Source organism: Phoenix dactylifera, chromosome 9 (genome assembly GCF_009389715.1).
Source record: "Phoenix dactylifera cultivar Barhee BC4 chromosome 9, palm_55x_up_171113_PBpolish2nd_filt_p, whole genome shotgun sequence".
Classification (NCBI taxonomy): Eukaryota; Viridiplantae; Streptophyta; class Magnoliopsida; order Arecales; family Arecaceae; genus Phoenix; species Phoenix dactylifera.
Window position 1 is genome coordinate 14633629 of NC_052400.1, and position 16640 is coordinate 14650268.

General features: G+C 36.5%; 2 protein-coding genes across 2 annotated transcripts; one reads left to right on the forward strand and one right to left on the reverse strand.

Moving 5' to 3' along the window:
• Positions 1 to 11839, reverse strand: LOC103719001 (myb-binding protein 1A-like protein). Its single transcript, XM_008808043.4, has 10 exons — positions 11688 to 11839; positions 10873 to 11499; positions 6969 to 7094; positions 6679 to 6876; positions 5598 to 5825; positions 4154 to 5311; positions 2806 to 3093; positions 1896 to 2433; positions 643 to 1510; positions 1 to 400 (listed from the first exon to the last, which is right to left on the reverse strand). The coding sequence occupies exons 2-9, from the start codon at positions 11461 to 11463 to the stop codon at positions 708 to 710; spliced, it is 3930 nt and encodes a 1309-aa protein (XP_008806265.2). The 5' UTR covers positions 11464 to 11499; positions 11688 to 11839; the 3' UTR covers positions 1 to 400; positions 643 to 707.
• Positions 11840 to 14146: 2307 nt separating this feature from the next.
• Positions 14147 to 14446, forward strand: LOC103719018 (pupal cuticle protein 20-like). Its single transcript, XM_008808067.1, has one exon. It carries the CDS (start codon positions 14147 to 14149, stop codon positions 14444 to 14446), a length of 300 nt encoding a protein of 99 aa, XP_008806289.1.
• Positions 14447 to 16640: the final 2194 nt, after the last annotated feature.

Below are 16640 nucleotides of genomic sequence, written 5' to 3' on the forward strand. Positions count from 1 at the left end.
ACTTTAACAAGCTAATTAGATTAATAATGTATCAACGCCAAAGATATACCCTGGAACTTTAAGTTACAAAAATTATAAAGATATATGAGTATTTATTGGATCCAGCAATGATCACTAGCAAAGAAAGATACAACCTATGCCCTCACCATTTAACACCGCTCAGAACTCTGTTGCTCTAGAATTGAGGATCCAACGCTCAGTCGTATTCTTTTTTCCCCAAATAGACATTCGGAGAACATGTATGGCATTCCAGCACCACATGGTGAACCGACCAAAATTGCAGGCCTATTGTCAACAATCCAAGCTGAACCAAGATTTCTGCAGCTAAAAAATTGGCTTCCTCCACAGCAACTACGTGCTTGACTGATCACCCCACTGATGAGCCTCTGAACAATATTATCTGCAAGAGTGAAACATAAGAATCCATGGCAAGCCAAATGGAAGCAAGCTTTAAATAGCAAGGACGCTAGGCATAAATATTCTTTCCTTGCCACTTCTAAATCATAAGAACTGAACTTTTACTAACAACTTCTTTACAACAACATCAAAGTTGATAGACAGAGTGATATTTAGTGGAAATATAGTCTGATTATGAGTACTAAAAAGATGCCAAGCCTACTAAAAGCATGTAAGATAACTCACAGGAAAGATCGTGGCCTTTGGCATCCTCTTTCCCCATCGACTCAAAAAGCCTCCTAGCATTTGATCTATCGTGTAGGAATCTTGAAGGGAAGAAATGCGTCCCCTAATTGAGACTCACAAAGAGAGTAAGTTTCTGACTTCAATGCCCTGAGAAAAGACTTGTTCAGGCTCAATATTGAGACTGCATGCAACACCTTGGTGCAAAACCTACGCACTTCTGCACGCCTTGACTGTTTTTCTGGCAGATTGCTCAGGAGTTCTTGGATCAGCTCACCAAGTGCTGGCAAGTATTTGTTTAATAACTTAGATTTACTTGATGAATCATTATTTTTCTCTGCTTTCCCTGTCATCCTTAATTTCATTATACAGTCTATGAGATCCAGTGTTTCAATTCGTCGAAATTCTGATTTTGCACTCCCACATTTCTCCAAAAGAAAGCCAAAAAGCTGCTGCCCAAGCCAGGGATGCCTACGAATAACCTCTTTCACAAACCCAGGTTTCAGCCGGGACTTCTTATTATTGAAGTAGTCAACCAATACATTTCGAAAAATATTCACCGCCCCCTTGAGTTCAGATTTGGAAAAATTCCGTGAATGTATGATTTTTAATATCCAGAATGCTGAGGTCTGAGCTAGAGAAGAGATTGTCTTGAACCGTGAACGTGATGCTGATTTCAGACTCTTCTCCAACAAGATTTCAAGACTACTGAGCTGGATGTCGTCACCTTTTGGATAGTCCTTTGCCTTGAATACTTTTTTCTGCAAAAGCCCTCCAATGCGTTGCCTGACATGATCGCTACCCTCAGTGGTATGTGAATTGACAAAAGCTCGAGCTAAGTAAGAATAAATCATCAGCACCTGAGGCTTGCCTGCCACCAAATTCCAATAAAGTTAATATACTATAAAAAAATGGAAACAGATGGATCCATATTAAGAAATATATTTCACTTGTCCCTTGGAATTTTTAGACAAATCTCTTGTTGGAGAATTAGGTTCATCAGGTTCCATAATTCCAGGGAAACCATAGAATGCGATGTGGAAATAAACAGAAAACAAATCTCATAAGTGGAAAAAAAAAAAGGAAAAAGATAAAACGTTTACTGTATTCCCCTTATCCTGTAGTCTGGAATGTTCCTAATTTACAAAATGTCTTTCACATATTTCTTTCATCATCCTATAACCCAGTGTAGCAATTATGAGATTAAGTAAAAGCTAATTGATGAAGTATGTTAGGAGTCTATTTCAGCGTGCTACCTGGATTCTTCTGCAGATATATTTCTACAAGTGAGAGCACACGAAGTTTGAACGGTGTGAGCTGGGACTGAGCACTGTCATTCCCAGAAATTTTCCGCTCCTTGAAAATTTGTGCTATATAAGTATCCATCCTAAACATGGCATCATCATCCATACCACTATCAGAATCATCCAAAGCTGAAAGGTCCTTGTCATTTTTGGTATCTTCTTCATTAGTTGCCTCAACTCCATCTATTCTCTTGGAACCCTCATCATATTTGGTAACTTCCTCATCAGCTGCCTCCGCTCCAAGCATTCCTTCAGAATCATCTAAACAGTTATCGCTGTCACACGTCTCTACAACCTCAACTTCATCAGTTTCCTCTGCTTCAATTTCATCATTCTCCTCTGCTTCTATTTCAAGGAAATCATCATCATCATCTTCATCACCATCACTACTAGCTGCTTGATGTCGAGGAGGCTTGAGATCTTTCTTCACAACACGCAACATCTGAAGGAGTCCAGCATCCGTTATATCATCACAGAAGAAACTGAAAACCTGGATAAAGGAAAAGGAAAAATGAATAACTGGATGATAACTCCATTAAGCAGCTCTACTAAAGAAGCCTATATTGTGCTTAAAATAGCAGGGATTTCTGGGGACAAAAGAAAACATGGCATTAATTTACTATAAATTGCAGAACTATAATTAAACCATTCCCACAAAAAGCACACATGCCATGAGCTCTCCATTTTGTACTGGGAGGTACCTTGAGTAAAGAATCCAGAACTGGTCTTATTGACAACATTTGCTATTTTAAAAATATTTAAAAATAGTGTCTGGTAAAAGTTCCATTATGTAATGGTATTAATGATTCAAACTCATGAAAATAGTAAATTTTAAAATAATTGTCGCATAATGTAAACTTGCCTGTTCAACAGCAAAACAAATAGGACCAGATGACTGAGGCAAGAGAGAAAGCAATGTGTCTACTAACACATCCATCATCTCTGGTGCATCACTATCATCAAAATCATCTTGTTCCTCTAAAGAGTCACCATGAGCAGCAGTAGGGAAAGCCTTCTTGCAACATATGACTAGTTCCAGCGCAGCTTCAGAGAACTCACCTGGATGGAGGACTTGCAGCAATAACTGAATCAGCAAATAACGGACAGCATGCAATTTATTTGCATCTGGTCCAGGTCTAATTTTTCTTTCCTGTAATGAATGAAAATGTGATTCATAGAGTAAACCAGAAGAAAATTAAGAGTTAACAATTGATGAAGCAGCACTTCATAAGATCAGAACATACAAGAAAAAACAACATTATTGAATTTTGAGATGAACTTTGTCAGCCAGAAATGATTTGGTTGTTTATAAAACTAAAACATATCCACATTCATATGGTTATTTAAGGGATCTGGCTCAGGCATTCTTCATCAAGCCATCATCAACAATCCAGTGACAAATTAAAATCTGGGAGAGAAACATCTGGTTTTTGTATACATTGTCAAAGCATAGCATTCTTTTACAACATAAATCAGAATAATCATTCCATAAACATGAGACTAAGACATAGCATAATAGACTACATGAAGCCCTTCTTGTTCTTGTTTCTTAGAACTACTCTTTTCTCTGTAACTGCTCAGCAGCAAATATAGCATTGGACAGAACAGAAAGTGGATAAGGCCTCATGAAGCCAACATCAAAACAAGTAAGACTCCTCCACAATATCTTTATCAATTACATGAGTAAATTGTTGGTGAGGGATTTAGAAAGGATGCTCTTTCTAAGCTATTCCCAACTTTCAGTCTAAAAGTGATTAATACTGGAAACTAGATTTTATTGTTCATTGATTTCAGAGAGAGGTTGTATAATAAAGTAGTAATCAAGAATAGCAATATCATATACAAATCAAGATTAGCAAAAATGCAACTAGCCATGATATAGAGGACTAATACCCACCCAAGGAAATGCGACACACTTAAAGCTGTTTAAACATATACTAGGTAATTTGCCCAACTTCAGCATCTCCTCGTTTACTATGACAACTGCCCAAAATCATGTGAAATAGTATGGCAGGTATTATAAATTTATTTATGTAATAATTTTTTACAATTTGTTAACATTTTAGACATAATAAATCAGTGGTTCCTGAACCTTAAATAATTTATTATACCGGTAATAACAAGGAACGGGCAAATGCCAATTACTACTATAACAATGTGCAGTATTCACCGAATATTGTGGGATTTTAGAATAGGAATTTAACAAGTACCTCATGAGAAAGTCTAGACTCCATTGCTTGCAGTTTCTTAAATGCCTTTTCATCTTCCTTGCTCAAGGTCCTGTAGAGTGAAAGAGAAGGAATGTTGCACAAAGTGTTGAGGAAACACATAAAGTAAGATCCAAGATCATTGAGCTCAAGTCCATTTAGTAGATTCGAGCCCTCCCCTCTTTGTGCATCTTCCAATAACAACTGGAGCTGCTCTATACACATCCTGCACAGAGAACTGGATGTAGCAGCTTTTAGCCATTTAAACTTCTCTTGCAACTCAAATGATGTAACTTCGGTGCCTAGAGATGCAGAGAACAAACCCTGAACCGCCAAAAATTTCATTATTTCAGTCTGCACGCAAAATTTTTCTTCCATAAATTTTTCTTTTTCTGTATGCACCCAAGATTTAGCATTAGAATCCAGTTTTAAATTTTTCAAAACACGAGGCATGGTATCTATAACCCAAATCTTTAAGAAGTCTGTATTCCCTGATGCTGGAGGTTCCTCATCTTCCATTGAGCATATTTCTGAATTTTCATCTGTGGTCTGACTTTGATCGGATGATTCATCTGTGAGGGCCCTTTCATCTACAAACAAGCTCATTAAATTATGCACAAAAAGCAAGCAACCTGGTCCAGTTTTGAATGTGCCAACCAACTCTTTGACTGCCTGTGTCCTTGTGATACAATCAAATTTACCGTTGCTGTGTTTCTGCAATGACACAATAACAGCAACATGTCGGTCATCGTCATCCCCAGCCCAGTTTAGTAATTCCTTCAGAAAGTGCTGAGTAGCATTGTACAACCAGGAACTCTTGTTTGAAAGAATGTCCATCAAACAGTGCACAAGCTTGTTAGATAAGACAACTTGAATGCATGATACTGGCAATTTTGGCAGGAGAAGCAGCAAAACATTTAATGCCAAATGTTTCCTGTCATGAGATGACGAAAGAAGCGATCCTTCAACAACAACCTCACAGAAACAGCGAATATTCTTCATAACATCCTCAAAAGAGATCCCTTTCCTGCTCCTCTTGTGTTTCTTACTAGAAGTTGAACATACAACAGCATCTTCATTTTGAGATGTTGATTCAGGTATAAGCAAATTTACCACCAAAGGCCAAAGGCTGTGTAAGCGCGGTAGACAGAACGTCGATTCCTGAGTAGCAAGAATCAAAATGAACAAAAATGCAAACAGAAAAGCTAGAAAAAGAAAAGTGATATATTCGTGTAAAGCAATCATCCTTAAATATTTATTTAGGCTATCATACTATTTTACAGCTAAGAAGTTTCCAGTCAGCTCTTGCAAAATTTATAATATCTGAAAGTCCAATTACTTAAACAAGTTGAAGATACTTCCTTCAAAAGCAAAGTCAAAAGAATAGCCATTTAATAAACAATTTCTTCACCAAGCATGCAAATAAATCACATATTTGAGATCTAACCTTGAAGCAAGGGGCAAGATATAACAGATGGTCTTGAGTAAAGAAGTTGTCAGGACTGAATGGAGATGGCAGGAGCTTGCCAAACATTTCACTGTCGCCACATACTCTTTCTTGCAACTTCAAAGCTAAGAACAGTGCATCTGGATCTCCAACTTCAGCAGCTCTCTTGAACCACTCATGCATGCCAGGAGCTATAAGAACTTGGCTCAACAAAGCTTCCGCAGGTAGCTGTAAGACTAGAAGAAAAAATCATCAGATCTAACTAAATCTCTAAATTGGAATAAGAAAAAAAATCTAATAAGAAATAACATCAAGAAGGAAATTGGAAAACATAACTAGAACAGCAGCAGATCAAATTTATAGAAAACAGGAGTCTTTCCAATTGCATGTTCATATTACTGTTCAAAAAAGGAAAAAGGAGCTCAAAAGCCTGATGACCTGGTCAGACCTAATTGTGCTTTAGATTCAGCTTCATGCTGCTTGAAGTAATTATATAATCAGATATTTCCACCATGTTATGATCAATGGCAAATCAGTGCCCCTAAACTGCAGATATTTGATGCAAGCTAAAACCTCGGCAGCAAGAAACATGCTCTTAAAGCAAACTCAAACTAATTCCAGAGCTAAAGTTGAATCCGATAATGAGAAGACTGCTAACAAAATCCCTATAGGTCTATCAGACTATTCTATTGACTTCTATCTAATGATGCAGTCTTTTTGAATTTTTGTATGAGAACGATACTGATTTCAGGACTTTGTGGGGACGTAGCCCTATAATGAGCAGGATAAGAAAGCACAGAGCCACTCAACTCCAATTGGTACAAATTGAGTAACTAGTAGCAACTTGAATATATGCAATTGCTAAAATTCAGAAGCAGTGCAACTGACGAAGATAACTATGATGTTTTTCTTCATGATAATCAAGGACTAAAGAACTAAAGGAACAAGACAGCAAGAAAAGTTAATATTAACATTAAGAATTAAAAGAATAACTTGCAAGAAACCCTTCTATCAATTCAAAACAACCAATAAAATGGTTATATGATTTATATTAAGAACCAGGAAGATAAATAACATATACCTTCTCGACCATTTCCAAAATGACTGCAACAGCTGGCTCACTTAAATATTGTTTCTTGCCTGCAAGAGAAATGACAAGGTTTGTAAAATCCTTGACGAGTGATGTACTGCTATCCAGAATCCACTCTTTAGCAATTCGTCCTGATCTAGCAAGGGCTCCATAAGCAAAGAGGCGACCCAAAAGGCAATCTCTCACTTCCTACAATACCATCAAAAAGATAATCAAAATTGAAACAAATGGATAACAGCAAATCCTTTGCTTATGTTCCATGAATATGTTTTAATCACTACCTGACCCTTCATGGAAGACGAAATTTCCAACAAATCAACTATTAATTTCATCACTGGTTCCACTTCAAGGGTATGAATTGCCCCAACCACAGCCGATAACCCCAGTGCAAACCCTTGTCTTGCACACTGTAAAACAAGCAATAATAACAAAGGCTAGTAATTTATTCCCTGCAAATTCCTGATAGATGATTGTGGTATAAAAAGAATTCAAAACAATTGGACTTGCAACCTTCACGGACGATGTACCGGGACATGAAAGGATGCCCAAAATTATATATAGCACTAGTTTTCATTTGAACCATCAAATACAAGCATTGTTATTTTTTTTACCAATCATGGCAAAAATCTATTTCTTATGAATCAAGCTATGAACATTCAACCTGTAGATGATAGATAGCTGGTCCACACAATCTGTGAAATGTGATGCATTAGTAATATGCCTTGTATAGTGAAAAGGCATTACAATCTTGAGGATAAAAATGAATTAGAAGAGTTAGTAAGAGCATGCACTATGTAGATTTGTTAAGCATCACAAGAAAACAATTTCCAGAAAAATTGGATATCTCTACATTGCCTCTCTCAAGAACAGAATTTGGATAAGTTACAATTTTCTTAAGCTAATCTTCTTAAGAAATTAATGAGATATTACATAGTAGCATCAATATAGCACAGCATAACAGAACAATGAAGGAACAGATCCTAAAATCCATCCGTTAAATCTGCATATGCTTGTTCCTGATTTATCTTGGCAGTCTGATACACTAATTGCACCCATCAGCTGACAGTTATACCTAACAGAGCTTCTTCAGATGAAGCAAGCAGACAAAATCCGCAAGGACTTGTTTCTAAATTATTCATTTGACTCAAGTTTGAGTAGCATGTTTTGGATGATTTCCAAATTAAAAGTATTACCCCAAAGAGATAATAGCAAATTTAAATTATAATAAGTTAAATTACAGCAAAGAGATATAGCTCCCCACACGTAGCCTGTGAAAAATGTGTGCTAATAGCAAGTGTATATAATGCATATATCTACCAGTCCTTCCTTCCCCAAAAAAAAAAGAGAAAAAGTTCAGAAAATATGAGAACAAAACATTCATAATACTCAAAATTCATGCACCTATTTCGCTCATGAAAAATCAAGGACTAAGTGTGTATTGTGCTCGTTCTAGTCAAAGGGCAGGAGAAGGTACATATATTGCACTTCACCATATGTTAGCACAAAGGACAAAAAAAAAAGAAAAAGAAAAAAAATGTCATTACTGATGGACATGGCATGGAATGGTAAGATAATCTAGACAAAAAGAAAAACAAGAATCTTGGCCCTTCAGATAAATTTGACATCTTAAGTTACAGACTATTAAAGAGAACATGTAAATAACTAGGTCCTATGCAGATATTTACACTTTCTCAAGAAATATAATATACAAATTAATAAAAATGAACATTTTATAAGATTAAACAAGCAAAAAACAAAGAGAAGCAGCTAATAAAGGGTTCACATGTTACACAAAAAAAAATAATGACAAACTAATAAACAATCTCATCCGATCAAATAAGATTGTCTTTCAGTAAGTTTAGATGTATATACAACATGCCAACTTATATTATATTCCACCATCAAGATACAATACAAAATAGTTGCTAATAATAATTGTCCCATGGATGCCAACACTAATGTTGTTAAGATGACCTGACTGTGTTAGGCGAACGCGATGGGACCACACTGCCCTTACACCAAGGGCAGGCTTTTGCCTAAGCACTCAAATGGATGCATAGGCTGGTTTTATTTACAGAACTAAAAATAACAGAGAGACACACATATATGTGCTGGTGTGTACATCAAATTATAAGTAGAAAAAAATGTAAAGAAAAAGAAAATGTAAGTAAACTAAAGAAAAACTTAATTTTCTATTTAAGGACCAATATTTTGTAACTTGTCATGTTAAATTCCAAATCAGAAAAACTACATAATTCACATAAATGCAAAAACGCAATTCTATCAACAGCCAATAAAAAGTAGGAAACAAGAAACTAGTCAAGAACTAGCAAACCTTAATGCTGTAGCTTATAACTAAGTCAGTGTTAAGGTAAAGAATGAGATATAGGGAAACATGAATAACTTGCCTGTTAATCCACCAAATATTTAGAACTGCCTAGCCCAATAATGAAACTCAATAATTCAAATAAGTGCAAAAAAACAATTCTATCGGCATCTAATAAAAAGTTGGAAACGAGAACTCAATAATTCAAATAAATGCAAAAACGCAATTCTATCAGCAGCTAACAAAAAGTTGGAAACAAGAAACTTGTCAAGAACTGGCAAAACTTAATGCTGTAGCTTATAACTAAGCCAATGTTAAGGTAACGAATGAGATTTAGGGAAGCATGAATAACTTTCCTGTTAATTCACTGAATATTTATAACTGCCTAGCCTGACAACAAAAGATAGTCCAAGATTAACCTGCCTACACTGCCTTAGGCAGCCCCTATGTTACCTGCTAGGCAGCAAACTGCACATAGAATTGCAAAGGCAATTGAGCCCCGGGTAGATTTCAAAGAGGATGTGCCTAAGAATAAGTAATTACATAAGCAATACAGGTCTCCGCCTTATGAAAGGATGAATTTTACAGTATAATACCCATTACAAATAGAAATAAAAAAATTATACCCTTTTTTAAATTTGATTATTAGCGCATTGAAAAGCACTTATTTTATCACGACGTCTAGAAAACAAGAGCCCAAACAGCAAGCAAGACACTACAGCTGAAGGACCTCCAAAATGATGTTGCTGCTGTTAGCTGCCTACGCACAAGATAAAGAAAGCTGCCAAAATATTGGCCACTTAATTCTTGGTTGGAGTAAGCATCCTCATGGAGGCCCAACATATGTTAATTTAAAATGTTTTAACATAGTAATATTAATCATGAGTATTAATTGAGAGATAAAATGGTTTTCAAGTTATCTATTAGAATAACACAAACATTAAGCAATAGCTAAATAACTTGAGCGCTTGCTTAACATTGTGACATATGTCATAGAAAAAAAAAAGTACCCTATAAATTTACCATCATCTTCTTCAATTACTCGTTTCATCATATATCGGCAGCGAGGCCACTTTGTAGATCATTCAAAATTAAAGAGGTATTTTTATTTCTCTTTTTTTCTTGTTCGAAAAAAAGTTAGACCTGGATTCAGATGTCTACAACTTTGACAGCTTAACTGACTAGATCTAATGCTTTCCTGAAGCACAAAACAAGTTGCATATTGGCAGCCTAATGTCTTTGTGGTCGCAATTGATTACATGAAAGAGGTCTGACCTCAGCTGTTTCCAGTATAATGATTTCTACGTTGATTCTTTTGACTATGTAAATGAAATAAAGTTCATTAATGTGCAGAGCCCCACATTACAGTACAGTACATGTTAATTGTATTTACATGACTACTCTCTCTGTAATTAACTAAAACATGGTGCCAATAATCATTACCTAGAAACAACACAATAAGCATGGATTGTTGCAATGAATTAAAAAACTGTCCATTCCTTAATGAAAAAGGAAAGACATATAATGTGGAAAAATTACCAAATAACTGGACTAGAGGAAACCTTTTCAACTTTTCTTCTCGATAATCTAGGGAATGCCAGCTATCAGTACGAAAGAACTAATAAATTTCATCAGAAATCATTGACTCCGATACATGCATTCATTCTTCCCGATCTCATTCTGACTATGAGTTAGTTGTTGCATTTAAGGAACCTCTATCATATCCAATGACAAAGGAATGGGTTATTGATCAAACATGGAAGCAGAAAACATGATATACCGTAATGTAGCAATGAAACTTTCAGCCACTTGATTAGCAAGCAATAGAAAGCAAAACCACACTATCAAAATTATCATACCTCCCTTGAAGAAGACACTCCGTGGATAAGTCTCCGAATAGCATATCTCGAAGAGGGTGAACAGTGCCCCATCCCGTCATCCTTCTCAGCTTCCAGTTGAACCGCTCCATTGTCCTCTTTCTTATTCTCTAGCTTCTCATATGCCTTCTGAACCTCACACAGCTCTACAACCAAATTCTCTGCTGCCGCCTCCCTAACTGACGGGTCCGGAGATGACAGATCCCTAAATACATCAATGTGGAACCCAGGCAGGTTACTCGATGATGAAGAAGGCAATGATGCCCGATTCTCAGGAGGGCATTCACTAGACTTGCTAGCATTGTTAGCTTTGGATTGATCATTGGATTGCTCCTTGTATTCAGAATCAAGGCGGTGCCTTTCCTTATCCATCGCTTTCCTCTTCTTCCTTCTTTCCATAGGTTTCAGCGATAAAGGGATTACTGGAGTGGACGCACCCTCGGCCTCGGTCTTCTCATCAAAGGTTCTGCCTTTCTTCGGTTCTTTCACAGTTTCTGGAGAAATTCCAACAGGGGCATCTTCCTCGCTGGCTAATTCCTCTAAGGATTTGGAGGGCCTTTTCTTGCTGCCCATTTGAACCAAGAACCAATTTCTTGCGACCAAAGATTTCTATGGATCAAGCAAGAGCTCTGTTAGAATCAACATTCCAAAAAACCAACTGATAGGAGAAGCAGGGCGGAAAATAACCATATTACAGTATGATGCTAAAAAAGGGAAAAAAAACTTATAAAAACCCTTCGAGCACTGAGAAGTTCTACAAACAAATACACTCGCAGATACGGGAGGAGAGAACTTACCACGAATAAGAAATCTCGAGAAGGAGACGGAGTCGAGAGAATAACTCCTTCTGGGGTTTAAAGAAGGGAAGCTCGTTGGTTCTTAGGATTAGGGTTTGGATCGGGGCTTCGGCAGAGTAATATAAACCCACACGAGCCGGAGGACGCTTCCCTGTCGTCGATAAAACGCGGGCGGGCATGGGCTAGGAGGACTTATATAAGTCCGCCAAATGACGAAAGTACCCATAACAATTTTGCATAATGACACCATAGGACCAGGTTGGCCAGACCTGGTACATTTAACCGAGCCCGACCCAATCGAACTGGAGCGGTCTGTTTCCTTGGTAACTTGATTCATACTTGCACATTGGGCTCGTTTGGTTCATGAAAAGCATTTTTCCTTCTAAAAATATGATTCATAGAAAGAAAATTTCTAAAATGAGAATACCTGAGAATGTACTTTTGGCATGTTTGGTTAAACATGGGAAAGTAATAGATTTCTAGAGTACTTATGTTTGGTTGACCATCCACTTTCATAAGAAAGTTATGTGTAATTCTTATTATACCTTTAATAAAAATTAGGACTTTAATGCCTCTTTAATGCTGAAGGGTATTTTTGGAGAAAAAAAAAGATGGAGTGATTTCCGCCTCATAGGAAAGTAACTTTCGCATGTTTCTCATAGAAAAGACTTTCTCATGAAATGTGAAAATCATATTCCCATGTGAATACAACTTTTCCATCTCTCTTCTTTAAAAACTTTAACCAAACAAGAGACATCTCATTACTTTTCCGTTGACCACACTTTTCTCCTCTCTTTTTCCGCGAACCAAACGAGCTAATTATGTTGAGATTTTATATGCTTAGCATTATGTGTATTTATTTAGCTGAAAAATGTGGGTTTAAGTTACACTCCAATTATCAATCAAATAAGTTACGTATCAATTTTTAAATCAAGCTATTTTAATCAGTTTAACTTGTTTGTAGATTTTTTTTGTATTGATTGTCCAATCAACTAATTTAGTTACTATTCTACTTGGATTTTCTTAGGAATCAATGTAGATACGGAATGTCGATGAGTTTGGGGATTTACAATTCTATTATTTGATTTAAACTCGGAACTAATATCTGTTAAGGATATTAAGCTATTACATGAACTTTATTTCTAAGAATTACTGTTCCTTTCAGAAAATCTCTCGCTTTAACCACATAACAGCCCATGCTATTGGCTTCCCAAGCAACTTACGTCTAAATGCCAAATTGCAGGTCTGGCAGCATAATAATACCGAGTTTAGGTATTTCTCTAGTTCATTTTTAAACTGGAGAAATGCAAGTTACCTGCTATTCCACAATACAGGTGATTGCATCAGACTTAATACTCCCATGGTGCTCATGTGCCTGCTCTCTTTATGGTATGTACTATATCCATCAAATGCGTTATTATCAACATGAAAGGAAGCATTAAAGGCTGTGATCCTTCGATACCATAACAAGTTTATTCTGTTATTTTGTTAGTTTGACATCTGTTATCTCATTCTTTTTACCGATGCGCTAATAATCTTCATACTTTTTATTAAAAGCAGGGTTTATGGGGGTGTTTAAAACGGAGATGACATCGATCACATACATTGTGAATACATATATTTTAGTTCTAATTTAACACAAACGTTCAGCATTGAAAAGCAACAAAAAAAAATTGGAGATAAAAAATAAATTCATTTATTGGACTATTGAATCGCGAGGCTGACGACCATCTGAAGGTGCTGTTAGTTTCGCACTCAGAAGTACCAACTCCTAGAAGACCACAACCCTCCGACCATTCCTTTAACGTACCTTTTGACCGGCGTTTCCAATTCCTATCATCCTGTGAGCTGTGATGACGGCAACTTATTAAAGAGAATCGAACAGCGTGCGCGTCCTCTCTCTATATATAGCCTCAAACCCCGAGTCATTGCGGTACCAAGCAACTCTCGACTGAAGGCATCAGTTTCCACTAAGGGCTCGTTTGGTTCGCAGGAAAAGGAGGGGAGAAAGTGTGGTCAACGGAAAAGTAATGAAATGCCTCTTGTTTGGTTGGAGTTTTCAAAAAAGAGAGATGGGAAAGTTGTATTCCCATGGGAATATGATTCCCACATTTCATGGGAAAGTCTTTCCCATGAGAAACATAGGAAAGTTACTTTCCCATGAGGTGGGAATCACTCCTTTTTTATTTTTTTCCAAAAAGACCCTTCAGCATTAAATAAGCATTAAAGAGACATTAAAGACCTAATTTTTATTAAGGGCATAATAGGAATTATACATAACTTTCCTAGGAAAGTGGATGGTCAACCAAACATAAGCACTTTGGAAATTTGTCACTTTCCCATGGTTAACCAAACATGCCAAAAGTACTTTCCTAGGTATCCTCTTCCCAGAAATCATATTCCTAGGAGGAAAAATACTTCCCGCGAACCAAACGAGCCCTAAGCTTAACTTCGAAGCAATGGAAGGCAATAGGGGCGTCGGAGGCGGTAAAGGCGGCAGCGGAGGCGGTGGTGGTTCCTCTGCCAAGTCGGTTGGTGGAGACGGAGGAATCATGAAGGCACCAGGTGCTGAAGGTAAGTACATCTCAAGGGAAGAATTTGAGAAAAACACCCAGGGTTATTTCCATGCTCTTCACCATGGAGACGGAGGAATCATGAAGGCACCAGGTGCCGATGGTAACATTTCAAGGGAAGCATTTGAGAAAGACCCACAGGGTTATTTCCATCGTCTTCACCATGGAAGCAAGGGTGGCAATTGAGTGGCCTCGATCTACTCAAGTTATCTTATATATAAATAAATACAGTGAATAGTAGTTATCTTATATGCATTTGGCTTTGGTGTCTGCTGTTGTGTTGGGTCCTTATAGTTCTGGGCTTTTCAGGTGTTTTGCTCCCAAGTAGATTGAATGATCTTGGGCTTAACTTCAACGTTTTAATGTAGTATCTATGGTAAACCTTTTTTATATCTAATTACATGATCGAGCACCTATGTTTCTCTTGTTTTATCATGCAGTACTTTAAGCAACATCTTAAGATTCTATCTACATATGGATTAGTTGTTGTGGCATGAGCAATTGGTGAAAGTAACAGAGACATGGATGGGAGTATTTTCTCATATTCCTTGGTATTGATATTATGATATACGGTCATTTCATTATTCGATTTACTCTTCGATCTAGTGGCATCTTTTCTTTGCTTATGGGACTGTAGCCCATGGTTCTCATGCATGGTTTTTCTCAGTTCTGTTCTTTGCCGTGAACTAATGTGGTCATCTGGGTCAAAAGAAAGGTATAGTAACTTCGGACCGCTAGGGGACACGATATCTTAGAGCGGACAATTTGTTTCTTAATCGTTACTAATATCGCTTTTCTTTAAAAAGAAAACTGTACACGTGTGACCCTTTAAAACTTTTTTACTTAGATGACTCCCAAAAAATGGCTCACCGTTTGAGAGTGGTCTCGTTGTTACACGTATTTTTGGATATTTGGAAAATCAGGAAAAAAAGAAAAATATTTTGTAAAGAATATTTTAAGTCAAAAGTAGAATATCCTTTTCTATATTATTTATTTTTTTGGAAATTCAAACTTTTTAAACCTTTTCTGACTTTTTAAACCTTTTTTAAGCAACCAAACATATACTAAATAATTCTACATCATCTAAGAAGTGGATTTGGTAGTTATTTAACGTTTATGGTTAGATATGGAACTCACAGGTGCATGTTTTATATTCCAATCGAGTTAATAATGAGTGCTTCATTTATCAAGCTGGCGGAACCTTCCAAGTTTATATAAAAACATCCAGAAATTCAATTTTTTTCCTTCAATAATCATGCAAATTTTCTGAATAAAATTTATGTAAGATTTTTTTTTTTTTTTGAGCAATAAGGAGGCAGGTGACCACCCTGCCTTCATTTAGAGATAATATCTTACAATTAGAGTAAGAAAAATTGAGTTGAAGCACTCTTCATCCGAACTTGCGTTTGTAATGCAGTATAACTAAAATGGTTTGCTGAACTAAATTGATATGTTCGCGAGTTCAGCTTAATTTTTCTTTATCCCGTTTGATTGAAGTCAGCTTACTATCTTTCGGCAATATGTTCCTGTTTTTAAAATGTTTTGAGTAACTAAACGTTATAGATTGATTTATGCATTTGGCTAAAATCTCGTTCGGCACTGCCGTAGGTAATAGAACTTCTATCTATGGAACTTTGGATAAAAAATCTTTCACTCTAGAGTTTTTAATAAAAAAATTTAGGTAGTAGAACTTCAGAGGTGCTGCGTTTTTGCTAGGTCTTGCATCTTTTTGCTTGCATTTCTGCAAAAAGAGCATAATGCACATAGCTGGTATTTTTTATATGTTTTAAGGTATGTAATTACAACTATGTCACAGGGAAAAATAAATTATTTAAGCAATATAAATGAAAGTAAAAGGGATGCAGATTTGCAATCTGGGCAAGGTTGAAGTTGTGCTCGCTGAAATACCAACATACTGTACCTAACGTGGGATGCTCTGCACTCCTCAACCAAGCCTGTGTATAAGAATCATGATTTAAACTCGGATTGCCCGAGCTCTGAAGTATATATGCAAATCTGTTTCATTTCATGGTAATACATGTCCATAATAAATCTCTCGATGTATCATATCCATGCAAAATTTCAGGCCATATGCCATGGACAATTGCCTTCAATTTACCATTCAACATGATTTTTCTCACTATCCATCATTTTTAGCCCCCCAATTGTTGCAACTTCCCTAACATGATCTGTCATGGTAAATAAAGAACTGGTATAGTGAATGAAAGATACATGAAGCGAATCTTTTAATTGAATGCCACCGAACTAGGGATACCGATTCTTGCTTGAACTAATTCAATTAACCTAAACCAAAACATACTTTCTCCAAAACTCACTCATCTCGAACACAACTGATGTGAATTAACAATAAAATACATGA